Here is a 24,832-nt window from a genome sequence, read left to right as displayed (position 1 = left end):
GCTTAAACCATTTTTTTCACTCTAATCCAACTGGCATCGATAATTTAGTTTGTAATTCTAGGGCAAAGCATTGCAGGGTGCAGTCTAATTTTAGAGTAGTTATGAGAAGGACTTCTGGTCTTCGACTAATTCTTTTTGGGGGGGATTTTTATGCATTTATTTCTTGTATGATATTATCCCATTCGACTAATTCCTTATGTACTTCCTTTTCTTGGCCATACCATCACTTTTCAAATTTTGACCGACAGTTGTTAGTAAATTAATCATGATTTGAAGACTCGGAAGATACAGACAGGCTAATTCTTTTTTTAGAAAAACAATATTTTGTGTTTTTGGTGAAGGTTTACACAGCAGGACAGGCTAATTCTGCTTTTTAAAATTGTTTTGCTTCCATTCTTTCACACACTTAACAAGCATACATAAGAGCAGGTATTTGTCAGTTTTATTTACTGCAGTATCCCCAGAGCCTGTGACAGTGGATACATGAATTCAGTTGTTATCTATTTTGTGAATACTTTGACTGGTCTTTGTACATTCAGCAAAGTTTGTGAAGGATTCTTAAAATACTTGGCTGCCTGTGCTATTGTCGTCTTTACACACACGTGTGCTGAACACCCCGGCTCCACTGTAGTCCCCTGAGGATAGGAACCGTGTCTTGTCTGAGAGAGTGCCTGGAACCAAGTAGGACTGAATGTATACTTGTGGATAATTAGTGGATCAAAATACGGTTTGCTCAGGTGGAGACCCAATGATCTGATTTTATTTAGCAGGTTCACTGTTTGCTTTGTTAGATTCTTTTATACATCCCTGATTTCTGGAAGTTAGTAGTGAAGGAACTTAGCTTTGAAGCTCTTTTGGGGGTCATCAAGAAAAGGACATACTTCTCTGTCTTCTTTCCACTCCAGATGAATAGGACAAAGGGCGATGAGGAAGAATATTGGAACAGCTCCAAGTTCAAGGCTTTCACCTTTGATGATGAAGATGATGAGCTCTCACAGGTAGGTTTGCTCACACCTCCCTCTACTCTGAAATTCCTTCCCCTTGTATCCTAGGTAACCTGACTTTTGACCATGTCTCCATTAGGCTCAGAAATGTTCTGGGTCAGATCTTTAGAAGAAAGTTAATGTAAAAGAGCCCTCCGGAAAGAGCCGAAGGATTGTAAACACCAAGTCTGCTCTTCTTACTTTACCTTCATAAAATGATCCATTCTTCTTAGTTTTTTTCCCCCCAAGTCTTTTATTCATGTGATATAATTTTTTTTTTTTTTAAAGATAAACTGGATTCGAAGTTTTGTCTCTACTTTGTTGTGTTTTATTTTACAAATGGAGAAACAGATTCAGTTTTGGAGAGGTGAACATACCCGTTCAGGTTTACAGAGCAAGGGATAAGATGAGAATTCAAAAGTGGTTTTGATTCCCCCTAACTCTTTTGCCCCTGAACTGCAACGCTGGCTGAAAAGCAATTTGTTTTCTTGACAAATACCTAGCAGGCTAGGCTTTTGGTTGCAAAGGGTGAAAATGTCGGCCATCTTCAAGTCTCAATTCCTCAGCCTTCTTGGTTATAAAAAAAAGAGCTGGGAAGGTGTGATTGCCAGAGCGCCTGCCTTATGTCCCTCTGCAGCTGAAGGAGTCCAAGCGAGCTGTGAATAGCCTTCGAGACTTCGTGGGTGACGATGACGATGATGACGATGATCTGGAGAGAGTCAGCTGGAGTGGGGAACCTGTGGGAAGTAAGTAGAGGATGCCCCAGGAGGTGATTGATATTCATAGTTCCTGTCACTGTATTGGAGGCTCCACTTGTTTATCTCCTTAGTACTTGACAGGGAAGGGAGTGAAGTTATTTTCAGGTGAGCATACTTCTGTTCTTGGGGAAGTACAGCAGGAGTTCCCCATGGCTGTCTAGGTCTGCTTTCTTAGAACTACTTATTGGCTGATTATTTTAGACTCATCTAGGGTGCTTGTTAAAACTACAGAGTCCCAGGCTTCACCCCAGAGATTCTGATTCAGTAGGTCTAGGTGGCTCAGTTTTAATAAGCACCTCAAGCGATTCTAATATGCTGTGACATTTGGGAATTACTGATGTAAGTACTCATAACTGGGTGGCAGAACTGACTTCCCTAGCCATCCAATCTCAGTACCTAGCTGTTACATAATACCACCTAATACTTTTGGGAGTCCATCTGATTTCTAAGAAATTTTTTTTTTAAAATTAGGAAATAGCCACGTGATTTAAAAATCAAACAGTATCAAAGGCATAAATGAAAAGGTTTCCTCCCACACAATCACACATCTACCCAGCTCTCAGTCCCTGCCCTCCAAAAAAACAAAAACAACCACTGTTATTTGCTTCTTGTGTGTTCATCTAAAGATCCATGTGCATAGAAAAGCATATACTGCTTTTTTCGGCAGCAGTAGCATACCTTATACCCTGCCCTTGCCACTTGATAATGTGTTTCAGAGAGGTTTGTATTTCAGCATATAAAGACCTGTCTCATTCTCTCTGTCTCTTTTTTAATAGCAACGTAGTACTACATGGTATAGGTTTTCCATAATTATTTAACCAGTTCACTACTTTTTTTTTTTATTGTGGCAAAAATATGTGTAACACAACATTTGCCAAGTCAACATTTTTTACATGTACAATTCAGTGAAATTGCCTACATTCATCACGTGCAACCACCACCGGTACCCACTGCCAAATTTTCGGTCTTCCCTAACAGATACTCAGCGAGTCCTGAACAATGACTTTCTTCTTCCCTCTTCCTCCCATGCCTGGCCACTAACTGCTAACAAACTTCGGTCTCATACTTTTGCGTATTCTAGATGTTTCATATGTGGGATCATACAATATTTGTCCTTTTGTGACTGACTTTACTCAGCCTAATGTTTTCAAAGTTTGTCCATGTCGTAGCATATATCAGGACTTCATTTCTTCTTACAGCTGAGTAATATGCCATTATATGGGTATATCACATTGTTCATTCATTCATCTGTTGAGGGACAGTTAGGTTGTTACCACTTTTTGGCTCTTGTGAAGAGTGTTGTCAACATTGGTGTACATATGTCTGTCTGAGTCACTGCTTTCAGGTCTCTTGGGTATATACGTAGGAGTGGAATGGCTGGGTTACCTGGTAGTTACAGGAGTCCCTGGGTGGCACAAATGGTTAAATTCTGGAGTAATAACAAAGGTTGTTGGTTCAAACCTACCCAGAGGCACATTGAAAGTAAGGCCTGGCAATCTGCTTCTGAAAGGTCATAGCCTTGAAAACCCTATGGAGTGCAGTTCTACTCTGCACACGTGAGATTGCCATGAGTTGGAATCAGCTCGACAGCAACTAACAACAAAAACACGGTAGTTCTATGTTTAACATTTTGAGGAGCTGCCAGACGTTCTCCACAGTGGCTGTACCAGCTTGCGTTACCGCCAGCAATAGTTGAGGGATTCCAGTTTCTCCACATCCCCACCAACGTTTTGTTGTTTTCTGTTTTTTGATCAAGTGCAGCTGAAGTGATATCTCATTGTGGTTTCGATATGGATGTCTGGCTGCTGACTGAAAGTTTGGAGGTTTGAGTCCACCCAGAGATGCCTTGGAAGAAAGGCCTGGTGATCCGCTTCCAAAAAATCAGCCATTAAAAACTCTATGGAGCACAGTCCTACACTGACACACATGGGGCTGCCATGAGTCAGAACTGACTCAACAGCAGTTGGATAATGATGTTTGGCATCTTTTCATGTGTTTATTGGCCATTTGTATATCCTCTTGGGTGAAATGTCTATCCAAGTCCTTTGCCCATTTTTTTTTTTTTATTAACTTTTATTGAGCTTCAAGTGAATGTTTACAAATCAAGTCAGACTGTCACATATAAGTTTATATACATCTTACTCTGTACTCCCACTTGCTCTCCCCCTAATGAGTCAGCCCTTCCAGTCTCTCCTTTCGTGACAATTTTGCCAGCTTCCAACTCTCTCTATCCTCCCATCCCCCCTCCAGACAGGAGATGCCAACACAGTCTCAAGTGTCCACCTGATATAATTAGCTCACTCTTCATCAGCATCTCTCTCCTACCCACTGTCCAGTCCCTTTCATGTCTGATGAGTTGTCTTCGGGGATGGTTCCTGTCCTGTGCCAACAGAAGGTCTGGGGACCATGACCGTCGGGATTCCTCCAGTCTCAGTCAGACCATTAAGTATGGTCTTTTTATGCAAATTTGGGGTCTGCATCCCACTGATCTCCTGCTCCCTCAGGGGTTCTCTGTTGTGCTCCCTGTCAGGGCAGTCATCAATTGTGGCTGGGCACCAACTAGTTCTTCTGGTCTCAGGATGATGTAGGTCTCTGGTTCATGTGGTCCTTTCTGTCTCTTGGGCTCCTAGTTGTTGTGTGACCTTGGTGGTTCTTCATTCTCCTTTGCTCCAGGTGGGTTCCTTTGCCCATTTTTTGATTGGGTTGTTTTTTTGTTGTTGATGTTGTAGAAGTTCTTTATAAATTCTGGTTGTTAAGCCCTTATGTGGTATAAAAGTCTCAAGATTTTTCTCACAGTCTGTAGGTTGTTTCTTCACTTGGTTATTAAAGTTCTTTGATGAACAGAAGTTTTAATATTCATGAAGTCCAAATTATTTATTTTGTCTTATGATCATACTTTTGGTGTTGTATTTATGAATCCATTGTTAAAAAATTAGTTCTCCAAGCAATACCGCTGTTTTCTAGTAAGAGTTTTATGGTTTTAGTTTTTACGTTAGGTCCTTAATCACTTTGAGTTAATCTTTTCTATGATGTGAAGTATGAGCATAGTTTCTTTCTTTTGCATGTAGTGATCTAGTTGTCCCATAACCAGTCCCTATTGATGGACTTTAAATTATTTCTAGTCTTTTACTGTTAATGTTGCTATCAGTAACCTTGTATTTTGCCTATATATTAATATCTGAAGGGTAAATTCCTAGAGTGCAATCATTGGCAAAGGTATTTGTATCTGTATTGGACGGATATTGCCCTCCACAGGAGCTGCACCAACTTATACTCCCACCAGCAATGTAGGAGGGTTTCTCTTTCCCCACAGTCTTCCCAGCACAGCATATTATCAGACTTTCGGATCTTTGCCCATCTTATAGGAGACCAATGGAAGCTCATTATACTTTTAACTTGTAACTACTTTATTAGAGTGAAATTGACGTTACTGAATTGTACATGTTAAAATGGCAAATGTTTTCTTACGTATATATTTACCACAGTTTTTTTAAAAAGCTAGGTTGAGTATCTTTTTGTATTTTTCAGAGCCATTTGAATTTCGTTTTGTATGATCCATTTATTCATGTCCTTTGCCCATTTTTCTATTGATTAATCTATTTGTACCCTTTCTTCCTGCCCCAATTTTTGGAGACCATGTTGGCGAAAGGACTAGGGGCTCTGGTGAAAAGCTATTGGAGTTTATTGGAGTGTTGGATGTCAAGGATTTATTTTGGATGAGAATTGTTCATCTTGCAGGTATCTCATGGACCATCAAAGAGACTGCTGGTAATAGTGGGTCAACCCATGAGGGGCGTGAACAGAAGAACCGAAACAACTTTTCTTCCTACGGACAGCCATCCAAACCTATTTCTACCTACTCCCTAAGCAGCTTTTTTAAAGGTAAAGAGTGATTGTTAAAAGGAACCCTCTTTTCTTTTTTTCAGAAAGATGTACAAACTATAATTTTCATTTAATGTGGAAGAAAAAAATTATGGAAAGGTAAAGAATTATCAGTGGAGCTGAAGGTTAGGGATTAGGAGTGGGAGAAGAGAAATTCAGAGGTATAACACTGGGTTTTTAGAAGATGATGAACAAAGTTGGTATTAACCCTGTGACAGATTCTAAAGAGATTTGCCTAGACCAGAATACTTCCCTGCTTTTTCAGAAAGGCATCTCAGATTTCTGAAGTTGAATAAAAGCTTTTTTAAGCCCTAAGTTCTCATATCGCATAACATTCTATACACATACCCTTCACCAATCTGGGTCGTTCTGACTTGAACTATTGATCTCTTCCCTCATGTGTTCTTTACCTATAGGGAGAACTAGATTTGGAAGTTTCCAGTCCTTGTCTGATGGTAGGTGTTGGACCTTCTTCTCTTGATTGCTGTGGGAGATATTACTGATGTGGGTTACAGTCTGGGGAGCCATGGCGGTAGGTGGTAGTTAAATGATCAGATGAATGTTCTTCTAAATCTGACATTGTTGTTGGAGAAATTTTCTGATGCTGTGTAAGGAGGTAGGAATTATTCGGGCTGTGGGGGGAAGGCTGACTCCTAGGGATGGTGTCTGTGGGGAGGAATTAAGACCTACTTTGAGCCAAAAAATGCCCACAAATTAAAAAAAAAAAAAAAAGTTTGAGAAGGAGGCAGTAGGGAAAGGGATGACAAGAAGCAGGACTCATGGTACCCTTCTGAACCACCTGCCTGGTTTTTTGTTTGTTTGTTTTGTTTTAGCTCTGTCAGACACATCTGCCAAAAGCTATGCTCCAGAGCTGGGGAGGCCTAAGGGGGAGTATAGGGTGAGTTATCTCTCACACTAGGATGACATTTTACACATTATAAAGTGCTTTGACATACATTATCTTGCTGAATCATCCCGCCTCTTGGAGGTAGGTAGAGTAGGTATTATTTTAACACCTCTTTATTGATAAGAAAACTGGATTTCTAAACATTAACACTTTGCCTGGGTCTTACAGATAGTAAATTGTGGAACTTGGACTCAAAATCTCTACTTTCTGACATAGTCCTAGCATATTTTTCTCACCCATTATGCTGCCTTTTGAAGGCTGTACTTTGAAACTCAGTGATCATCACTGTGGCCTAGAAGCTTGGTAAAGCTCATATTCTCATGAAGCACATTAAAAAAAAATTGATTTATAAGGAGAAACTATAGTCTAAAAAAAAAAAAGGTCTAAAAAAAGATCATGTCTCAAAAGAACATCCCTCTTTCTGTCAGCCAGAGTCATTAATTGGAGTCCCAAAATGTGACTCTAATTGTATCTAAGGGTTGAAATCAGTAGGTATATAAGTTTACTGGTTTTTTTTTTTTTAATTGTACTTTAGATGAAGGTTTACAGAATAGTTTCTCATTAAACAGTTTGTACACATATTGTTTTACGACATATTGTTTTGTCAACATTGTCCCTTCTCGACATTGGGTTCCCCTCCTGCCTTCTAGTCCTTGCCCCTGGGCATTTATGCCCCTTGAGTCTCATTTTGTTTTATGGGCCTGTCCAATCTTTGGCTGAGGGGTGAACTTTGGGAGTGACTTCATTACTGAGCTAAAAGAGTGTCTGGGGGCCATACTCTCGGGGGTTCTCCAGTCTCTGTCAGGCCAAGGTTTACTGGGTTTTCTGACAAAATGCTTCATTCCTTCTTTGATCCATCTCCTCCTACTGTAATGCCCCTGTTCTGCTTCCTTCAGAAACTCAGAACAAGACCATCACAGCTCTTAATTTTTTTTCTCATTGATTCCCTCCCACAAAATATTTCCCCCGACGGAAAAACACTAAACAGACAATAGATAAGTGGTAACTTTGGTGAAGGGGAAGACAGTACACAATACTGGGAAAGCCAGCACAGTTTGTACAAGGCAAGGCTATGGTAGCTCCATAGACACATCGAAACTCCCTGTGGGACCGAATTGCTAGGTTAAGGGCTGTGGGGACCATGGTCTCGGGGAACGTCTAGCTCAATTGGCGTAACACAGTTTATAAAGAAAATGTTCTATATTTTACTTTGGTGAGTAGCATCTGTGGTCTTAAAAGCCTGTGAGTGGTCATCTAAGATACTCCACTGGTCTCATTCCTTTGGGAGCAAAGGAGAATGAAAAAAGCTAAAGATACAAGGGAAAGATTAGCCCAGAGGACTAATAGACCACATCTACCATGGCCTCCACCAGACTGAGTCCAGTACAACTAGATGGTACCCGGCTACCACCACTGACTGCTCTGACAGGAATCACAATAGAGGGTCCCAGACAGAGCTGGAGAAAACATAGAACAAAATTCTAACTCAACAAAAAAAGACCAGACTTACTGGCCTGGCAGAGACTGGTGAAACCTTGGGAGTATGGCCCCCGGTTACCCTTTTAGATCAGTAATGAAGTCACTTCCGAGTTTCACTCTTCAGTCAAAGATTAGACAGGCCCATAAAACAAAATGAGACTAAAGGGGCACACCAGCCCAGGAGCAAGGACTAGAAGGCAGGAGGGGACAGGAAAGCTGATACAGGGAACTCAAGATTGAGAAGGGAGAGTGTTGACGTGTTGTTAACCAATGTCGTAAAACAGTATTGTACTGACTGTTTAATGAGATGCTAGTTTGTTCTGTAAACCTTTATCTAAAGTACAATTAAAAAAAAAATTTCCCCTTTAGGGAGTAAGACTATGAGTTTCAGGTGAAGAGATGGTACACTAATATTCTGATCCCTTAACTTCCTGGGATTCATGTGTTGTTAATATTACAGGACTACAGCAATGATTGGAGCCTCAGTGACACAGTGCAACGCCTCCGGAAAGGGAAGGTAAGGGGTAGAATTCTTGCGGGATTTGGGAACTTGGGCAGCTTGTTCCCACGGGGAGGATTTCTTAACCTATCTCTTCAGTTCCCATTAGTTAAATGAAGTGGTTTTCAGGAGCTAAATGAACTCACTAAAGTCAAAAGTCCCCAGGGTTTACTGTTGCTTTAATGGGCTTTATTGGGTTTAATGGAATAATGGGGAAAGAGTGATGGATGAGAGGGGCAAGTGCATTTAAGAGTGAGGATCTCTTACATTTTGGTCTGTGATCCATTGCAAATTAATTTTTTTGTATGGTGTGAGGTAAGGGCTGAGGTCAGTTTTTCCCCATATAAATCTTCAATACTTCCAGCACTCTTTTTGAAAAGACTTTTTACCTTTCCCTGTGGAATTACCTTGGTACCTTTGTCAAAGATCAATTGACCATATGAGTGTGGATCTATTTCTGGGCTCTTTTTTCTATTTCACCAATGTATTTGTCCTATGCCAGTACCACACTGTTTTGGTTATTGTAGCTTTGTAGTAAATCTTGAAATCAGGCAATATAAGACCTTCAACTTTGTTCTTCTCTTTCAAAATTGTTTTGGCTATTCTAGATCCTTTGCATTTCTATGTAAATTTTAGCGTCGGTTGTCAATGTCTACAAAAAGTCTGCTTTGATTTTGATTGAGATTGCACTGAATCTATAGATCAATTTGGGGAGAATTGACATCGTAGTAATTGATTAAAATGGATCATAGGCCTGAATGTAAGTAAGTGCTAAAACTATAAAACTTCCAGAATATAGAACACAAAAAAAATGAACCATAAACGAAAAAAATTGGTAAAATGGACTTCATTAAAAATGAAAACTTGAAGTCTTCAATAGCACTATTAAAAACATGAAGAAACAACCATGGCTGGGAGAAAATATTTGTAGAACACATATATTGTAAAGGACTTTTATCTAGAACATATAAGGTTAAGCACTTGGCTGCTAACCAAAAGGTTGGTGGTTTGAACCCACTCAGCAGCTCGACTGGAGAAAGACCTAGTGATCTGCTATCATAAAGTTTACAGCCAAGAAAACCCTATGGGCTAGTTCTACTCTGTCACGTGGGGTCGCTATGAGTCGGAATTGACTCTACAGCACCCAGCAACCACAACAATCCACAACATATAAAGGACTCCGTGCAAATCAGTAATAAGATCGACAATCCGATAAAAAGATCTGACCAGGCACATTACAAAAGAAGATATATGGATGGCCAATAAGCACTTGAAAAGATGTTCAACATCAGTAGTTAATTTAAAAATGTAAATTAAAACCATGAGTACCACCATAGAGCCACTAGAGTGGCAAAATTTAAAAAGGCTGAGTTTGCCAAGTGTTGGGGGGATGTGGAGGAACTGAACTCACACACAGCTGGTGGGCATGTAAAATGGTGAAACTACTGTGGACAGTAGTCTGGCAGTTTCTTACAAAGTTAAACATAACACAGGACCCAGAAATTTCACTGCAAATCATTTACATTCCAAGAAAAAAGAAAACATGTCTGTACAAAGAGTTGCATGTAAATGTTCATTCCTAAGAGCTCCCAAAGCGGAAACAATTCCGGTGTCTCCCAGCAGGTAAATGGATAAATACATTCTGGCATATCCCTACAACCGAAGGTTACATGGCACTAAAAGGAGCAAACCACTGATACTGACTGCAACACCGGTATTCGTCTCAGAAACATGAAGCTGAGTGAAAGAAGCTAGACACAGAAGAATACATATTGTGTGATTCCGTTTTTATGAAATTCTAGAAAAGGCAAAACTGTAGTGACTGAAAACAGATCAGTGGTTGTCAGGAGATAGAAATGGAAGGAGCGCACTGACTTCAGAGTGCACGGGGAACTTTTGGGGGTGATGGAAATGTTCTTAATCTTGACTGTGGTGGTGGTTGCATGCGTTTATACATTTGTCATAACTTTCTGAATTGTACACTTAGATTTTATTGTATCTAAATTCTATCTCATTAAATCTGATTTTTAAAGGAACAAGTGATCACCCTACTTGTTGATTTTGGCAAGATTTCATCAAGATATTACCATCGTCGAGTACTGCGGTGGCTTGCATGTTGCTCTGATACTGGAAGTTTTTCCACCAGTATTTCAAATACCAGCAGGGTCACCCATGGTGGACAGGTTTCAGTGGAGCTTCCAGACTAAGACAGACTAGGAGGAAGGACCTGGCAGTCTACTTCTGAAAAAAATTGGCCAATGAAAACCTTATGAATAGCAGTAGAACACTGTTTGATGTAGTGCTGAAAGATGAGCCCTTCACGTTGGAAGGCACTCAAAATACGACTGGGGAATAGCTGCCTCCTCAAAGTAGAGTTGACCTTAATGACATGAATGAAGTCAAGCTTTCAGGACCTTCATTTGCTGATGTGGCACAACTCAAAATGAGAAGAAACAGCTGCAAAAATCCATTAATAATCAGAATGTGAAATGTATGAAGTATGAATCTAGGAAATTGGAAGTCATCAAAAATGAAATGGAACACATAAAGATTGATATTCTAGGCATTAATGAGCTGAAAAGGACTGAAGTTGGCTGTTTTGAATCAGACATTCGTATGGTCTACTATGCCAAGAATAACAAATTGAAGAGGAATGGTGTTGCATTTATCATCAAAAAGAACATTTCAAGATCTATCCTGAACTACAACGCTGTCAGCGATAGGATAATATCCATACATCTATAAGGAAGACCAGTCAGTATGACTGTTACTCAAATTTACATACCAACCACTAATGCCAAAGATGAGGAAATTGAAGACATATACCAAATCTGCAGTCTGAAATTGATCAAACATGCAATCAAGACACATTGATAATTACTGGTGATTGGAATGTGAAAGCTGGAAATGAAGAAGAAGGATTGGTATTGGAAAATCATTTCTGGTGACAGAAATGATGCCAGAGATCGCATGATAGAATTTTGCAAAACCAACAACTTCTTCACCGAAAATACTCTTTTTCAACAACATGAACGGCAACTATACACGTGGACCTCACCAGATGGAAAACATAGGAATGAAATCGACTACGTCTGGAAAGAGATGATGGAAAAGCTCAATACTATCAGTCAGAGCAAGACCAAGGGCCAGCTGTGGAACAGACCATGAGTTGCTCATATGCAAGTTTAAGTTGAAGCTGAAGCAAATTAAAACAAGTCCAGGAGAGCCAAAATGTGACCTTGAACATATCCCACCTGAATTTGGAGACCATCTCAAGAATAGATTTGACACACTGAACACTAATGACCGAAGACCAGATGAGTTGTGGAATGACATCAAGGACATCATACATGAAAAAAGCAAAAGGTCATTAAAAAGACAAGAAAGAAAGACCAAAATGGATGTCCGAAAAGACTCTGAAACATACTCTTGAATGTTGAGTAGCTAAAGAGAATGGAAGAAATGATGAAATAAAAGAGCTGAACAGAAGATTTCAAAGGGCAGCTCGAGAAGACTAAGTAAAATATCCTAATGAAATGTGCAAAGACCTGGAGTTAGAAGACCAAAAGGGAAGAACATGCTCGACATTACTCAAGCTGAAAGAACTGAAGAAAAAAATTCAAGCCTCAAGTTGCAGTTTTGAAGTATTCAATGTGCGAAATGGAAACCGTGGTAGTTTAGTGGTTAAGAGTTTGGCTGCAGTTTGAATCCACCAGGTACTCCTTGGAAACCCTATGGGGCTGTTCTGCTCTGTCCAGTAGGGTTGCTATGAGTCAGAATCGACAATGAGTTTTTTTTTTTTTTTTTTAAATAGGCAAAATATTGAATGATGCGGGAGGCATCAAAAGCAGATGGAAGGAATACACATAGTCACTGTGCCAAAAAGAATTGCTCAACTTTTAGCCATTTCAGGAGCTAGCATATGATCAAGAACCAATGGTATTGAAGGAAGAAATCCAAGCTGCACTGAATGCATTGGCAAAAAGTAAGGCTCCAGGATTGACAAAATACCAGTTGAGATGTTTCAACAAACAGGTAGAGAGCGCTGGAGGTGCTCACTTATCTAAGCCAAGAAATTTGGAAGACAGCTACCTGGCCAACCGACTGGAAGAGATCCATATTTGTGTCCATTCCAAAGAAAGGTGATCCAACAGATTGTGAAAGTTATCTAACAATATCATTAATATCACACGCAAGTAAAATTTTGCTAAAGATAATTCAAAAGTGGTCGCAGCAGTACATCGACAGGAAATTGCCAGAAATTCAAGCCAGATTCAAAGGGGACATGGAATGAGGGATATCGTTGTTGATGTCAGATAGATCCTGACTGAAAGCAGAGAATACCAGAAAAAATTTTACCTCTGTTTTATTGACTGTGCAAAGGCATGCAGTTGTGTGGATCATAACAAATTATAGATAACATTGGGAAGAATGGGAATTCTAGAACACTGAATTGTGCTTATGAGGAACCTGTACAAAGACCAAGAGGAAGTTGTTAGAACATAACAAGGGGATACTGCATGATTTAAAATTAAGGAAGGTGTGCATCAGGGTTGCATCCTTTCACCATACTTACTCAATCTGTATGCTGAGCAAATAATCCAAGAAGCTGGACTAAATGAAGAAGAATATGGCATCAGGATTGGTAGAAGACTCATAACCTGCGACATGCAGAGGAAACAACTTTGCTTGCTGAAAGTGAAGACGACTTGAAACATTTATTAATGAAGATCAAAGACCACAGCCTTCGGTATGGATTGCACCTCAACATAAAGAAAACTGAAATCCTCAAAACTGGACCAATAAGCAACATCACGGTAAATGGAGAAAAGATTGAAGTTGTCAGGGATTTCATTTTCTTGGATCCACAATCCACGCCCATGGAAGCAGCAGTCAGGAAATCAAACGTACCGCACTGGTAAAATCTGTGCAAAAGACCTCTTTTTCAGGTGTTAAAAAGCAAAGATGTCACTTTGAGAACTAAGGTGCACCTGACCCAAGCCATGATATTTTCAATTGCCTCATAAGCATGCAAAAGCAGGACAACGAATAAGGAAGACCGTAGAAGAACTGATGCTTTTGAATTATGGTGTTTGCGAAGAATATTGAATACATTGTGGACAGCCCGAAGAATGAACAAATCTGTCTTGGAAGAAATACAACCAGTTGCTCCTTGGAAGTGGGGATGGCAAGAATTTGTCTCAGGTACTTTGGACATGTTATTAGGAGGGACCAGTCCTTGGAGAAGGGCATCACGCTTGGTAAATTAGAGGGTCAGCAAAAAAAAGGAAGACCCTTACTGAGATGGATTGACCCAGTGGCCGCAACAGTGGGCTCAAATGTAGCAACGATTGGGAGGATGGCGCGGGACTGGACAGTGTTTCGTTTTTTCGTACATAGGGTGGCTATTACTTGAAGCTGACTTGATGGCACCTGCAACAACAACAGGGCATAAGGTTGAACTAGAGAGTGTATAGTGGGAACCTACTGTCCCATAAAGTAATAGGGCCCATATCGTAACAATAAAGAGGCCATCCTCAGGGACATTTCCTTTCATTGTCACCCATTCTTCAATATCCAGTGACAAAGCAATATAGGAAATTACTTCCTTGTCCACCAACTCTGTTCTTTCTCTGCCAGGTCTGCTCACTAGAAAGATTCCGCTCCTTACAGGACAAATTACAACTCCTAGAAGAAGCAGTAAGCATGCATGATGGAAACGTCATTACTGCAGTGAGTTGTTTGTTTCGTTGTTTTCATTAGTTTTTGAAAATCCAATCAAAATAGACCTTAATGTTTTAGATCAAGTGTTAAGTAAAGGTACTGAATTTTTCTTCTCCAGGTATAGGATTCTCAGCAGTGCCTGTTGCAGGACTCAACTGGCAGGACATGCATTGTGGAACTTTTGATTGTAACCAAGAAATTGTAGCTGGCTACTTTATCTTATAAAAAATAATCTGAGGGAGGAGAGATGTGACAGCAGTTTCAGAAGAAGGCAGCCACATACCCTGCCTCTCAGTGGGGGCACAGGATTGTGGACTCCCAAGAAACAGCTCAGTTCCAGATTTCCGTCACATAGAAAAGTCTGTTGTCTGTACCTGTAAACATTTCCTGATGAGTTGCTGGCCTCATTTTTAGACATCAGGTGCTCAGGCAGAGTTTTGTTTAAAGTTTGCACAGCTTAATTCATTCTTTGTTGTCTTTTCCTCTAGGTTTTGATCTTCCTGAAGAGGACACTGAGCAAAGGTGAGCATGGTTGGAGGAAAATCTTTAGTCAGCAAAGCGTCTGCCACATGTGAAGGGAGAAAGGCAGTGTGGCTTTCAGACCCAAGTTCACCAGCATCAGATCTGCTTCAGAGTCAGCTGGGGTGGCCGGAGACTTTAGCACACAACCGATCTCTAAGGGCAGCAGCTCATCCTTTAGGGTGGTTAACTATATTGACTGCACTGCCCCTCTGTTTATTTGAACAGACAGGTGGCTGTGTTGGTTTGGGGAAGTCAGAGTCCATGCCAAGTGCCTGCTGTGTGGGTTGGTGAAAGTTGAAAAGCTGACTCATGACTAAGAGTTACCTCGGACCATCATGTATTGGTAGTAGATTGAACTGTAGAGATGGGTACCATAAAAGCCATTCTTCTGCTAGGCTTTGAGGACATAATGTTTGAGCTATGTGAGTAGAAAGACCAGTGGCACACTTGAGTAATAGGCTGTACTTGTTTCTACCTAACTCCTTCTTCCTGCCTGTCAGAGATTCTCTTCCGAGAGCTGGAGGTGCGACAGGTAGCCTTGAGACATCTCATTCACTTCCTTAAGGAAATCGGGGATCAAAAGCTGCTTTTAGATCTCTTCAGGTGAGACCTGATCATCTGGTCTGTAGAGTTTACTAGGTACTTACTTGGTTCAAAGCAGTCGGGGGTGGTGGGATACAAAGAAATAGAAGATACTGACCTTTTTCTGGAAAAGCTTAAAAGACAAGCTATTGAAACGTGATGGGATAACCAACAATATACAACAGCCTGTGATAAGGTGACAGCATACCAGGGTGGTTAAGAACTAGGCTCTGGAAGCAAACACACCTGGGCTAAGTACTGGTAGCACCACTTAGTTCACAGAGTGACCTTGAGCACATTACCCAACTTCTCCAAGCATCAGTTTCCACATCCATAAAATGGAGACGATGACACCTACCCCACAGGGTTGTTAATGAAGATCAAATGAGTTAGTGTGTGCAAAGCTTTTAAAATAATGCCTAGTATGTAGTGTTAATAATCAGCATTTATTAAGCATTTTCTTATAGAAGACTTAGAATAAAGGTATTGTTTAGTCCCGTGATGCCAGTGGAAAGTACAATGGGAAAGCAGAGGAAGAAAATAGAATTTCCAGGCAGGATACCCAAGGAAAGCCTCATGGAAGCAGTAAGGATTTGAGTTGGCCCATGAGACTACGTAGGATTCTAACAGGTAGAGAAGTCAGAGGCAGGCATACCTGTTCCTGGGAGGGGGAACTCTCCTATCATGTTTTCCCTCCCTGTTTCATTCCAATCACTGGGGACTGTTTGCTGGCCCTGGATTACTAGGCAGAGCTCTTTAGACTCTGACATTCTTATTGTTTGGCTGCCTTGTGTGTATCAGCCCCTTCAGGAGTGAACACCAAAATGTATGTATGTTACATCCCTTCTTCAGCATCAGGGAAAGGGTGGCACCTCTGTTTAGGCTGAAGTGTGTCCCAAGGTAAGACTACCTAGTTGACTCCAGCAGAGCAATGAGCTGTCCCAAAGACTCAGGTGGGGAAAGCAGGTCACCTGGCCAGGGTTAAGATTACAGGTGGTTGTACAGGATCTGCAAAAGAAGACATGGTCATCAAGGCAGGGTGTTTTCTTATTTCCCTCCATCCCTTCCCTGCCTCCCTCCTTTCCCAGTCAAGCCTTTGTTAGGCATCTTGTCTGTGCCAAGGCAGTGGTGTTAACAGTGGTGGTCCACTCAGAGTAAGGAGGAATCAGAGGACAGGAGTCCTTGTACTCCAGGGCTGACTACCTTTTGGTGAAGATAAAAGGCATTCTGTACTATACATGAAAACAACAGAGGACAATATAGAAAATCTGCTTTGACAGAGACGAAGATCACTGTGGGCTAGAGTAGGTTTTGTGGAGGCCCTAAGCCTCTCTCAGGACTGCCAACATTATAAAGTTACTAGTGCCCTGCAGTGCCTTCTTGTCCTTGCTTTTCACTTAACCAGAAACACTCAGAGAGACAAAGATACCTGATCTATCATGTTTGTTCAAGGGGTTGCTGGTGGTAGAAAGTTTAAGAAGAGAAGGGCTTATCTTGATTATGGAGAGAAATGAGTTTGAACTGTGTTTCTCCTAGAGCAGTCATCCTATTCTGTGAGGCTATAATGCCCTGTTCCCTATGCTTCTTCTCAGGTTCCTAGATAGAACAGAAGAGCTTGCGGTAAGTGTGGCCTTTCTTTCAGTTGGGGATCCATTTAATAGAAATCCAGGCCAAAACTCAGCTTCAGACATCCCAGACAGATTGAACTATTACCTGTCCTTTGGTATTGATCACGTTCAGAAGAGAAAGGCATCTGGGAAGCCTGAAATCTTAATACAAATGATACAATGTTTTGTTTAGGAGTCCTTGGGTGACACAAATGGGTAAGTGCTCAACTACTATTCAGAAGCTTGGTGGTTTGAACCTACCCAGAGGTACCTTGGAAGACAGGCCTGGTGGTCTGCTTCCAAAAGATCACAACCTTGAAAGCCCTATCGAGTAGCTCTGCTGTGCACATGCTGGGTCGCCATGCGTCAGAATCGACTCGACAGCAACTAACAACAGCAATGTTTAGTTCTTTTTACATGCTCTTTTGACTGGGCTTATGGATTTTTTTTTTTAATAAATGAATGAATATAGGCCTGATGAATTCGTTTTTTAGTTTCTAATTGTTTTCAGTTCCTGGTTTGCAGAAGTTTGGGGGTTCTGGCTTCTAACACTAAAGAGAATGTTGTAAGCTAAGAGAGACAAGAAACCAGATATAGGTCAAGAAGGAAGACAGGTCAGGCTGGTGGTGCACCCGATACACATTTTGGCCAAGTGCTAAGATGGATTTTTGGCAGATTTTCACCATCATAGAATGAACTCCTGGAATACAAAAATAAATCTGATATTTTACGAAAGCTTTAGTCGTATTATTCAAACATCAGTGATCCGTTTTTAAAGCCTGGTATTACAGTGCAGGCAGAAGACTCTCAGCAGCGCCAGTGGCAGGGTGCTGTCACGTGTGGCCTGCCCTACATTCGTGCTGTGGTACCCGTGCTCACATTCAGCTGGCACGTTCAGTGGTATTGTTAACCTTCTTTGCATAGCAGACTAGAACTCAGGAAAACGTTTCCTAAAAAGGATCTTAAGCTTAAGATTCAAGGCATGAGAAAATTTCAGAAATCCTTTTTCTTACTGTACTGAAAATGACTGGCTGTCTATAGTAATCATTTTCAAAAGCTTTTTGTTCAAGGTTTTACTCTCCATAGGTTTAAAACTGAAAGGACTTTTCTTTACACAGCGTTCTTTTTGCTGCTTGGAAGTCTGATAGATGCAGTGAGAATTAACGTGTTTGGGGTACCTCACTGTTACCTGAGACTTTATTCTCCTCATACTCTTTATTGTGCTTGAACGGAAGATGATTTGTTATGGACGCTGGTGTATCTGAATGTGAAGTTTCTCACCTTGTAAACTTTGGAAGTGGCAAAGCTGCTAGTCTGCTTTTAAGCGAGTCCCAATCTTCAGGGTTCTTCAGGGTAAAGCTAGGTGCTCCATCTACTTGTTGTGTGCTGTCGTTAGTGCTTCATTGTAGCTCAGCACTGTCTGATGGAACTCTCTGTGACGATGGGCCTACTCTGTGCTGTCCAGTACAGTGGCCAGGAGCTACATGGAGCTAGTGAGCACTTGAAAAGTGGCACATGCAAGTAAGGAACTGAATTTCCTTATTTTCACTTGACTTAATTTGATTAAATTTAAACAGCCACATGTGGCTAGTGGCTACCGTATTGCACAGTGCAGTTTTAGATAAACCTATTAATGATTTTGAATCACTCTTTGTTCCCCACTCTCCCCCACACCCACATCCACATCCACCCATTCATACCTAGAAGGAATCTCTAAAAATGAATAATTTGATTTTTAAGCATGAAAAGTCCACTTCCTCAGCTACCTCCTCCTTCTAGGGAGACAAAAGCTCTCAATGCCCTTCTCTGTTTTTTGTAGCTATCCCATTATCAAGAGCACTTGAACATTCAGGACCCTGAGAAACGAAAAGAATTTCTTAAGACCTGCATTGGGTAAGTATGGGGGAGAGATGGTTTTAAGTATAAATAACCTTTATATAGAATGGAGAGCATAAAAGAAGGTGGAATGGATAGATAGTTGAAGGGAAAGGCTGATAATAGTTATAAAGCATCATTAAAGGTTGTCTCATTCAGTGTTCCCAAACACTAGTCCCCAGAGTTTGCACAAAACTAATTTATGTATTTATTTAATTGGAAAGACAATCTTTTATTCTGGGTGTTTTCCCTTCCCCTTTCTAGTAGTAAAGTGGGTTATAACTTTTTCTTATGACCTTATATAGTAAAATTAAAAAGTGGACAATACTTTATGAACCAAATATATGTTTTTCAGTGTTTCTGGTCCTTGAAATCTCAAAGTCCAGGAACCACTGCTCTAGTGCAAGCTTTATCCAGAGCATGAATCCCTGTAAAAAACCAGCTCCATGTTCCAGTGATGGGGAGCTCACTGCTCTTGGAAGCAGCTCTTTTTATTATTCAACAGCCTTCATTATTGGAAAGTGCTTCCTTATATTGAGCTGAAACTTGCTTCCCTATATCTTTCCTCTACCCTCTGGATTGATGTGAAGCAAATTGTTTCTCTTCTGCATGTCAGTATTTGAAGACAGCTGTAGAGTCTACCCAACAGACCCTGCTTCTCCAAGTTCAGTGTTCAGTACTTCATTCATCATGTGACATGATTTCTAGGCTTCACATTTGTGTATTTGTCTAGGTCAATGAAATCATAATTCTGATGTTACCAAATACAGAGGTAGATCATGTGGCCTCTGGTAAACAAAGAGGAAAGTTAGAGTAGTGAAGTAACTGGAACCTATTGTTTTCTGCCTTTATCTCTTCTAAAAATGGACTGTGGATTGTATTGTCTAGGATAGTGTAGTTGAATTTCAGGATTCTCCCTGGAGTGAGTGGAATAAAGGAATAAGTTAGCACTTTCTAAAGGATAGATCTATGAACTGAAAGTTTAACATCTGACTTCTATTTCTGGACTTACCCATTGAATTAGCCATATGACTTGTAGGTAAGACACTATTTGTTCCTCAACTTCTTTATTTGTAAAAGGATAATACAACATTGAAGACGGGACCCTTGATATTGGCGTAGATCTTTGAAATCTTTGCCAGTCTACAATGTACCACCATGCCATATCATTTTATTTATCTTTATTACTGTGTAATAAAAAAATGGCTAAGAAATGTAAAGGTCCCTTAAAGAGAGTTCCTTCATAAGCAATAACATGAACCACAGAGCTTCAAAATGGGACCTGGATGATGGGCAATTGGATAGGCTCACTCTCTAGCTATGTGAGTCTCACCAAACATTCCAGCTTCCCAAATAAAAAAAAAAAAGAAAAATAGAGGACTCTAAATCATGCCTCAACAGGATCACTAATGACTACATGTATTTTATAAACCTTCAGGATTCCTCTTAAATTAACAAAATCTTAAATATAAAATCCAAGCCAAAGGTCTACTGTATTTCCTGCACTCTCTCTCTACCTTTCAGGGATGCTCTAACGGTGAATTGAGATCAGATTTGTGAAGCACTGAGAGCCTCTTAGGCTTTCAGTGGTGATTTGGCTTAGTTGGGTTTGTTTCTTCTTGGAGTAGAAAAAGAGGTACTAACCTTCTGGCCCTCTACCAGTTTGCCATTTTCAGCAGAAGATTCTGCACACATACAAGACCATTACACACTCCTGGAGCGTCAGATCATCATTGAGGTCAGAATCGTCATCTCTGTGTTTTCTGCTTCAATGCCATGCTCCGTGCCGTTCGGCATCTAGGCGACTTCTGTGCTCTGCCTGTATATTGTGATTTCCCGTTACAGTCTATAAGAGCCTTTCATTTTCTCCCTTTACATGATAGCTCTCCTTCCTCCATTTTCCTCAGGCATTTTTTTCCTTCTCACCTGCTCTTAACCTGGAAGTATCTCCTCTTCATCCTAGATCTCCCATGTTATATCCACTCTCCATCCAACTTGGATCCACCATCATCTTATGGATTTTAAACTCCCCTGGGCTATCCTACTAGGCACCCTGGTGGCACAGTGGTTCAGCGCTCTGCTGCTAACCAAAAGGTCAGCAGTTGGAAACCACCAGGCGCTCCTCAGGAGAAAGATGTGGCAGTCTGATTCTGCAAAGATTACAGCCGTAGAAACCCTGTGGGGCAGTTCTGTAGGGTCGCTATGAGTCAGAATCGACTCGATGGCAGCAAGTTTTTTTGGGCTATCCTAATCAATTTCTTTCTTTTTTTTTTTCTTTGTTGCCTTATTCTTTGAGAGGGAAAGAAAATTGCTATAGTATTAAAGGTTTCTGTCCCGCCTCTACTCCATGGACATTCTTCTTTTTTTTTTTTTGCATGGCTCACGTCACCACAGACAATTGATCGACATCTAGAATCAGCAGGACAGACTGAGATCTTCCGTAAGCACCCCCGCAAAGCTTCCATCCTCAACATGCCACTAGTGACAACGCTTTTCTACTCTTGCTTCTACCACTACACGGAGGCTGAGGTACAGGCCGAATGTGAAGGCAGACCCCACAAATTCTCATTGCACAGGAGGAATACAGTTCATATTCAGAATTTTTATGTCCTCTATTAACAAATGAGTATGTATAGTTATAAAAAATCTACCTGGAAGGTTTCTTGGCCCTCAGCAGGGGTGAGTCAAGAGGGAAAAAGATTTGTAAGGTCTTGCATGTCACAGTGTAGAGAAGAAAATAAAACTGGGTTAGAAAGAGGAACAGCAGAGTGCCAGGTAGCTGTGGGTAAGTTTTGTTTTGAGGTTCTTTTGTTTGTTTTTAAGAAGTTTGGATTTGATGCTCGTAAGTGGACATTTTCCCCTTATTTGGATCAGTAAAGAATTGGGAAAAGCACGATAGTTGTTAACCGAGTCCCCTTTTAGCCAGGTTGTGCTGATAGCTGATTAGACCCAGTAGAGCCTTTCTCTTAAATTAATTGCTAGGTTCAAATAGTTATGGTGTGAGATGTAGAAAACCTGGATAGGTGAAAAGAAAGTAGGAGATTGGGAAAGTCAGTAACACTAACATTCCTTCTCTCCGCTTTCATCCTAGGGGACATTCAGCAGTCCCATCAACCTGAAGAAGACGTTTAAGGTAGATATCAATTGGTCAGTGTTTTGGTAAAAGTATTATCAGGGTAACTACATGGAGTGGCTGTTGCTTTGTAACCCTGCACAGTAAGTCCTTTGATAGTCAAGATTAAAGGCAGAAAGGAATGAGCTTGTGGGACATGGGAGAAGACTTTAACTGAATGTTTACAGCAGTGCTTGGGCTTGGGAATTAAGGGGCTCTTCGTCACCTAAGAAATGTATTGTTTTAAGGGGTAGAATCAATACCATGCAATGTTTTTGCCCATCTTTTCCAGAATTCTCAAGCATTTACCTTCCCCACTCATTTCCATTTTCCTTAATTTCTTCTGGTGTCTGCATTCTAGATCCCAGACAAACAGTATGTGCTGACAGCCCTGGCTGCTCGCGCCAAGCTTCGCGCCTGGCATGATGTAGATGCCCTCTTTACCACGAAGGTGGGTGCCCTGGAACTGGGATGCCTGGGGAGAAAGAAAAGAGTCATCATATCATCCTTTTATTCGATGGCCTCATGGGAATATCCAGTTCTAGTTACTGGTTTACATTTTTCCTTCAGCTTTTTATATTCTAAAAATTCAAACTTACAGAAGAATTAGAAGAATAATATAATGAACACTAGTATACTCTTTGGTGAGCCCTGGTGGTTATAGTGGTTAAGTGCTTGCTTGCTAACAGAAGGGTCAATGGTTGGAACCCACCCAGTGGCTCCGAGGGAGAAAAGACCTGATGATTTTCTCCTGTAAAAGTTATAGCCTAGGAAACCCTATGGGGCAGTTCTACTCTATCATATAGGGTTGCCATGAGTCAGAATCAACTCAGCAGCACCTAACAACTACAACAATTTACTTCTTAACTACTTCACCAATTTGTTAGCATTTTTGCCATCTTTGCTTTCTCTCTATCTATACATGGAAGTCTTTTTTTTTTTAATGGGTTTGAGAATATTCTTTTTTTCTTTCTTATTATTTATTAGTTACATTAATTACCAAAACAAACCATGCCTGTGTCAACAACAAACACTGTACAAAAGCATAAGGAGTAGAGAGTGAAGTTGTTCTTCATTGTCTACCTGCTCCCATCTCATGCCTTTCCTCAAGACGAATGCTATTCAGAGTTTGGTAGGTAGCTTTCCAGACCTTTTCTCATGAGTTTACAAATAACATCCACTACATATAATGATATAGAGGGTAGGGTTTTTCTACACAGATTAGCTCATACTAGAAATATCGTTAAGTAAAGTACTTACTGCACTTAGCAGTACCTCACAGACTTTTTTTCTGCAGTATTGCTTATAGATCCAAGAACTTACTTCATACCTTTGACTCTTTTCCACTCTTTCAAGCTCCTTGACTTCTCTGAAAAAGTCATCTCCATTTCTCTATCCTTCACCCCCTGCTCCCACCATGACAGTATTCTGGTGTGACTGTAAAACAGGGTGACTACTTCTGAGTTTGTTGACTATATCTCACCTACCTACTGGGCTCTGTGTTCCTTTTTCAGAACTGGCTGGGCTACACCAAGAAGAGAGCACCCATTGGCTTCCATCGGGTTGTGGAAATTTTGCACAAGAACAGTGCCCCTGTCCAGGTAATGGCTCATAAAGAGAGCTGGATGTAGGATACTCTAGGAGACCCCGACTTTTAGCCTTTTACCAGTCAGTGATGGGAGACCTGACCTGTTCTGATTTTTACTCAAAGGCAACATAATGGGTACACTGGCCCTTGAGATACAAAAGACCAGGAAGGAAAGTTCTGCTCTGCCTTTTAGAGGTAATCCCAAACTGCCCTCTCCAAGGAGCATCTTCTGTATTTAGCCTATGTGGTATGGACATACTGTTCAAATGATACAAAAGGAGCACTCACTGAGAAAGGACACAAAAGAGCTCTGGATGTGGCACGGGATCCGCTCTAGAGCGTTCCCATTGCTGGCATGGGTATCTGGCTATGAGGTAAGGAGGAATGTGTGCATCTCTTCTGTCGCTCCATAGTACTGCATAAGGTCCACCTCATTTCCCATTGCATCTTTTTTTTTTTTTTTTTAATTTTTATTATGGTTGAATATATATAACAAGAAATTTGCCATTTTTAAGTGTGCAACTCAGTGACATTAATTACATTCATGTTTTATAATGATCATCACTGTATAGTTTCAAAAGTTTTTCATCATCCCAAAGAGAAACTCAGTACCCCTTAAGCAGTAATGCCCCATAGGCCCCTAACCCCTGGCAATTGCTGATAAACTTTTGTCTCTTTGCATTTGCCTAGCCTAGGTATTTCGTATAAGTGGTATCATACAATATTTGTCCTTTTATGTCTGGCTTTTTTCGCTCAGCAAAATGTTCTCAGGGTTCATTTATGTTGTAGCATGTATCAGAATTTCATTTCTCCTTATGTCTGAATAATATCCCATTGTATGGATATACCACTTTTTGTTTATTCATTCATTTGTTGACAGACACTTGGGTTGCTTCCAACTTTTGGTTGTTGTAAATAATACTGTAATGAACATTAATTAAAAGTATCTGTTTGAGGCCATGCTTTCAGGTCTCTTGGGTCTCTAGGAGTGGAATTGCTAGGTCATATGGCTGGTATATGTTAAACTTTTTGAGGAACCACCAAACAGTTTTCTGTAGCAGCTGTGCCATTTTTACATTCTCACCAGCAATACATCAGGGTTCCAGTTTCTCCACATTCTTGTCAACACTTGTTATTTTCTGTTTTTTTTTCTGATAATAGTCATTCTAGTGGGTGTGAAGTGGTATCTCATTGTGGTTTTGATTTGCATTTTTCTAATGACTGCTGACTTTGAGCACCTTTTTATGTACTTACTGGCTATTTGTGTACCTTCTTGGGAAAAATATCTGTTAAAATCCTTTGTCCAGTGTTTAA

General features: G+C 40.6%; 1 protein-coding gene across 2 annotated transcripts in view; it reads left to right on the top strand.

The window, feature by feature from the left end:
* VIPAS39 (VPS33B interacting protein, apical-basolateral polarity regulator, spe-39 homolog) overlaps nt 1-24,832 on the top strand; it is a 30,634-nt gene that overhangs the window by 3,279 nt on the left and 2,523 nt on the right. For both annotated transcript variants that reach the window (XM_003408794.4, XM_010588778.3), the window contains exons 2-17: nt 906-998; nt 1,621-1,729; nt 5,480-5,623; nt 6,040-6,078; nt 6,457-6,521; nt 8,470-8,526; nt 14,149-14,241; nt 14,721-14,754; nt 15,255-15,357; nt 16,929-16,956; nt 18,763-18,836; nt 20,481-20,556; nt 21,213-21,347; nt 21,910-21,951; nt 22,292-22,381; nt 23,445-23,531. In XM_003408794.4, the coding sequence (XP_003408842.1) occupies nt 906-998; nt 1,621-1,729; nt 5,480-5,623; nt 6,040-6,078; nt 6,457-6,521; nt 8,470-8,526; nt 14,149-14,241; nt 14,721-14,754; nt 15,255-15,357; nt 16,929-16,956; nt 18,763-18,836; nt 20,481-20,556; nt 21,213-21,347; nt 21,910-21,951; nt 22,292-22,381; nt 23,445-23,531 (1,269 nt within the window). The remainder of the gene's footprint in view (nt 1-905; nt 999-1,620; nt 1,730-5,479; nt 5,624-6,039; nt 6,079-6,456; nt 6,522-8,469; nt 8,527-14,148; nt 14,242-14,720; nt 14,755-15,254; nt 15,358-16,928; nt 16,957-18,762; nt 18,837-20,480; nt 20,557-21,212; nt 21,348-21,909; nt 21,952-22,291; nt 22,382-23,444; nt 23,532-24,832) is intronic.

Source organism: Loxodonta africana, chromosome 10, assembly GCF_030014295.1.
Source record: "Loxodonta africana isolate mLoxAfr1 chromosome 10, mLoxAfr1.hap2, whole genome shotgun sequence".
Lineage (NCBI taxonomy): Eukaryota > Metazoa > Chordata > Mammalia > Proboscidea > Elephantidae > Loxodonta > Loxodonta africana.
The sequence above is the reverse complement of the archived record's forward strand: the minus strand, read 5'-3'. Positions and strand labels throughout refer to the sequence as shown.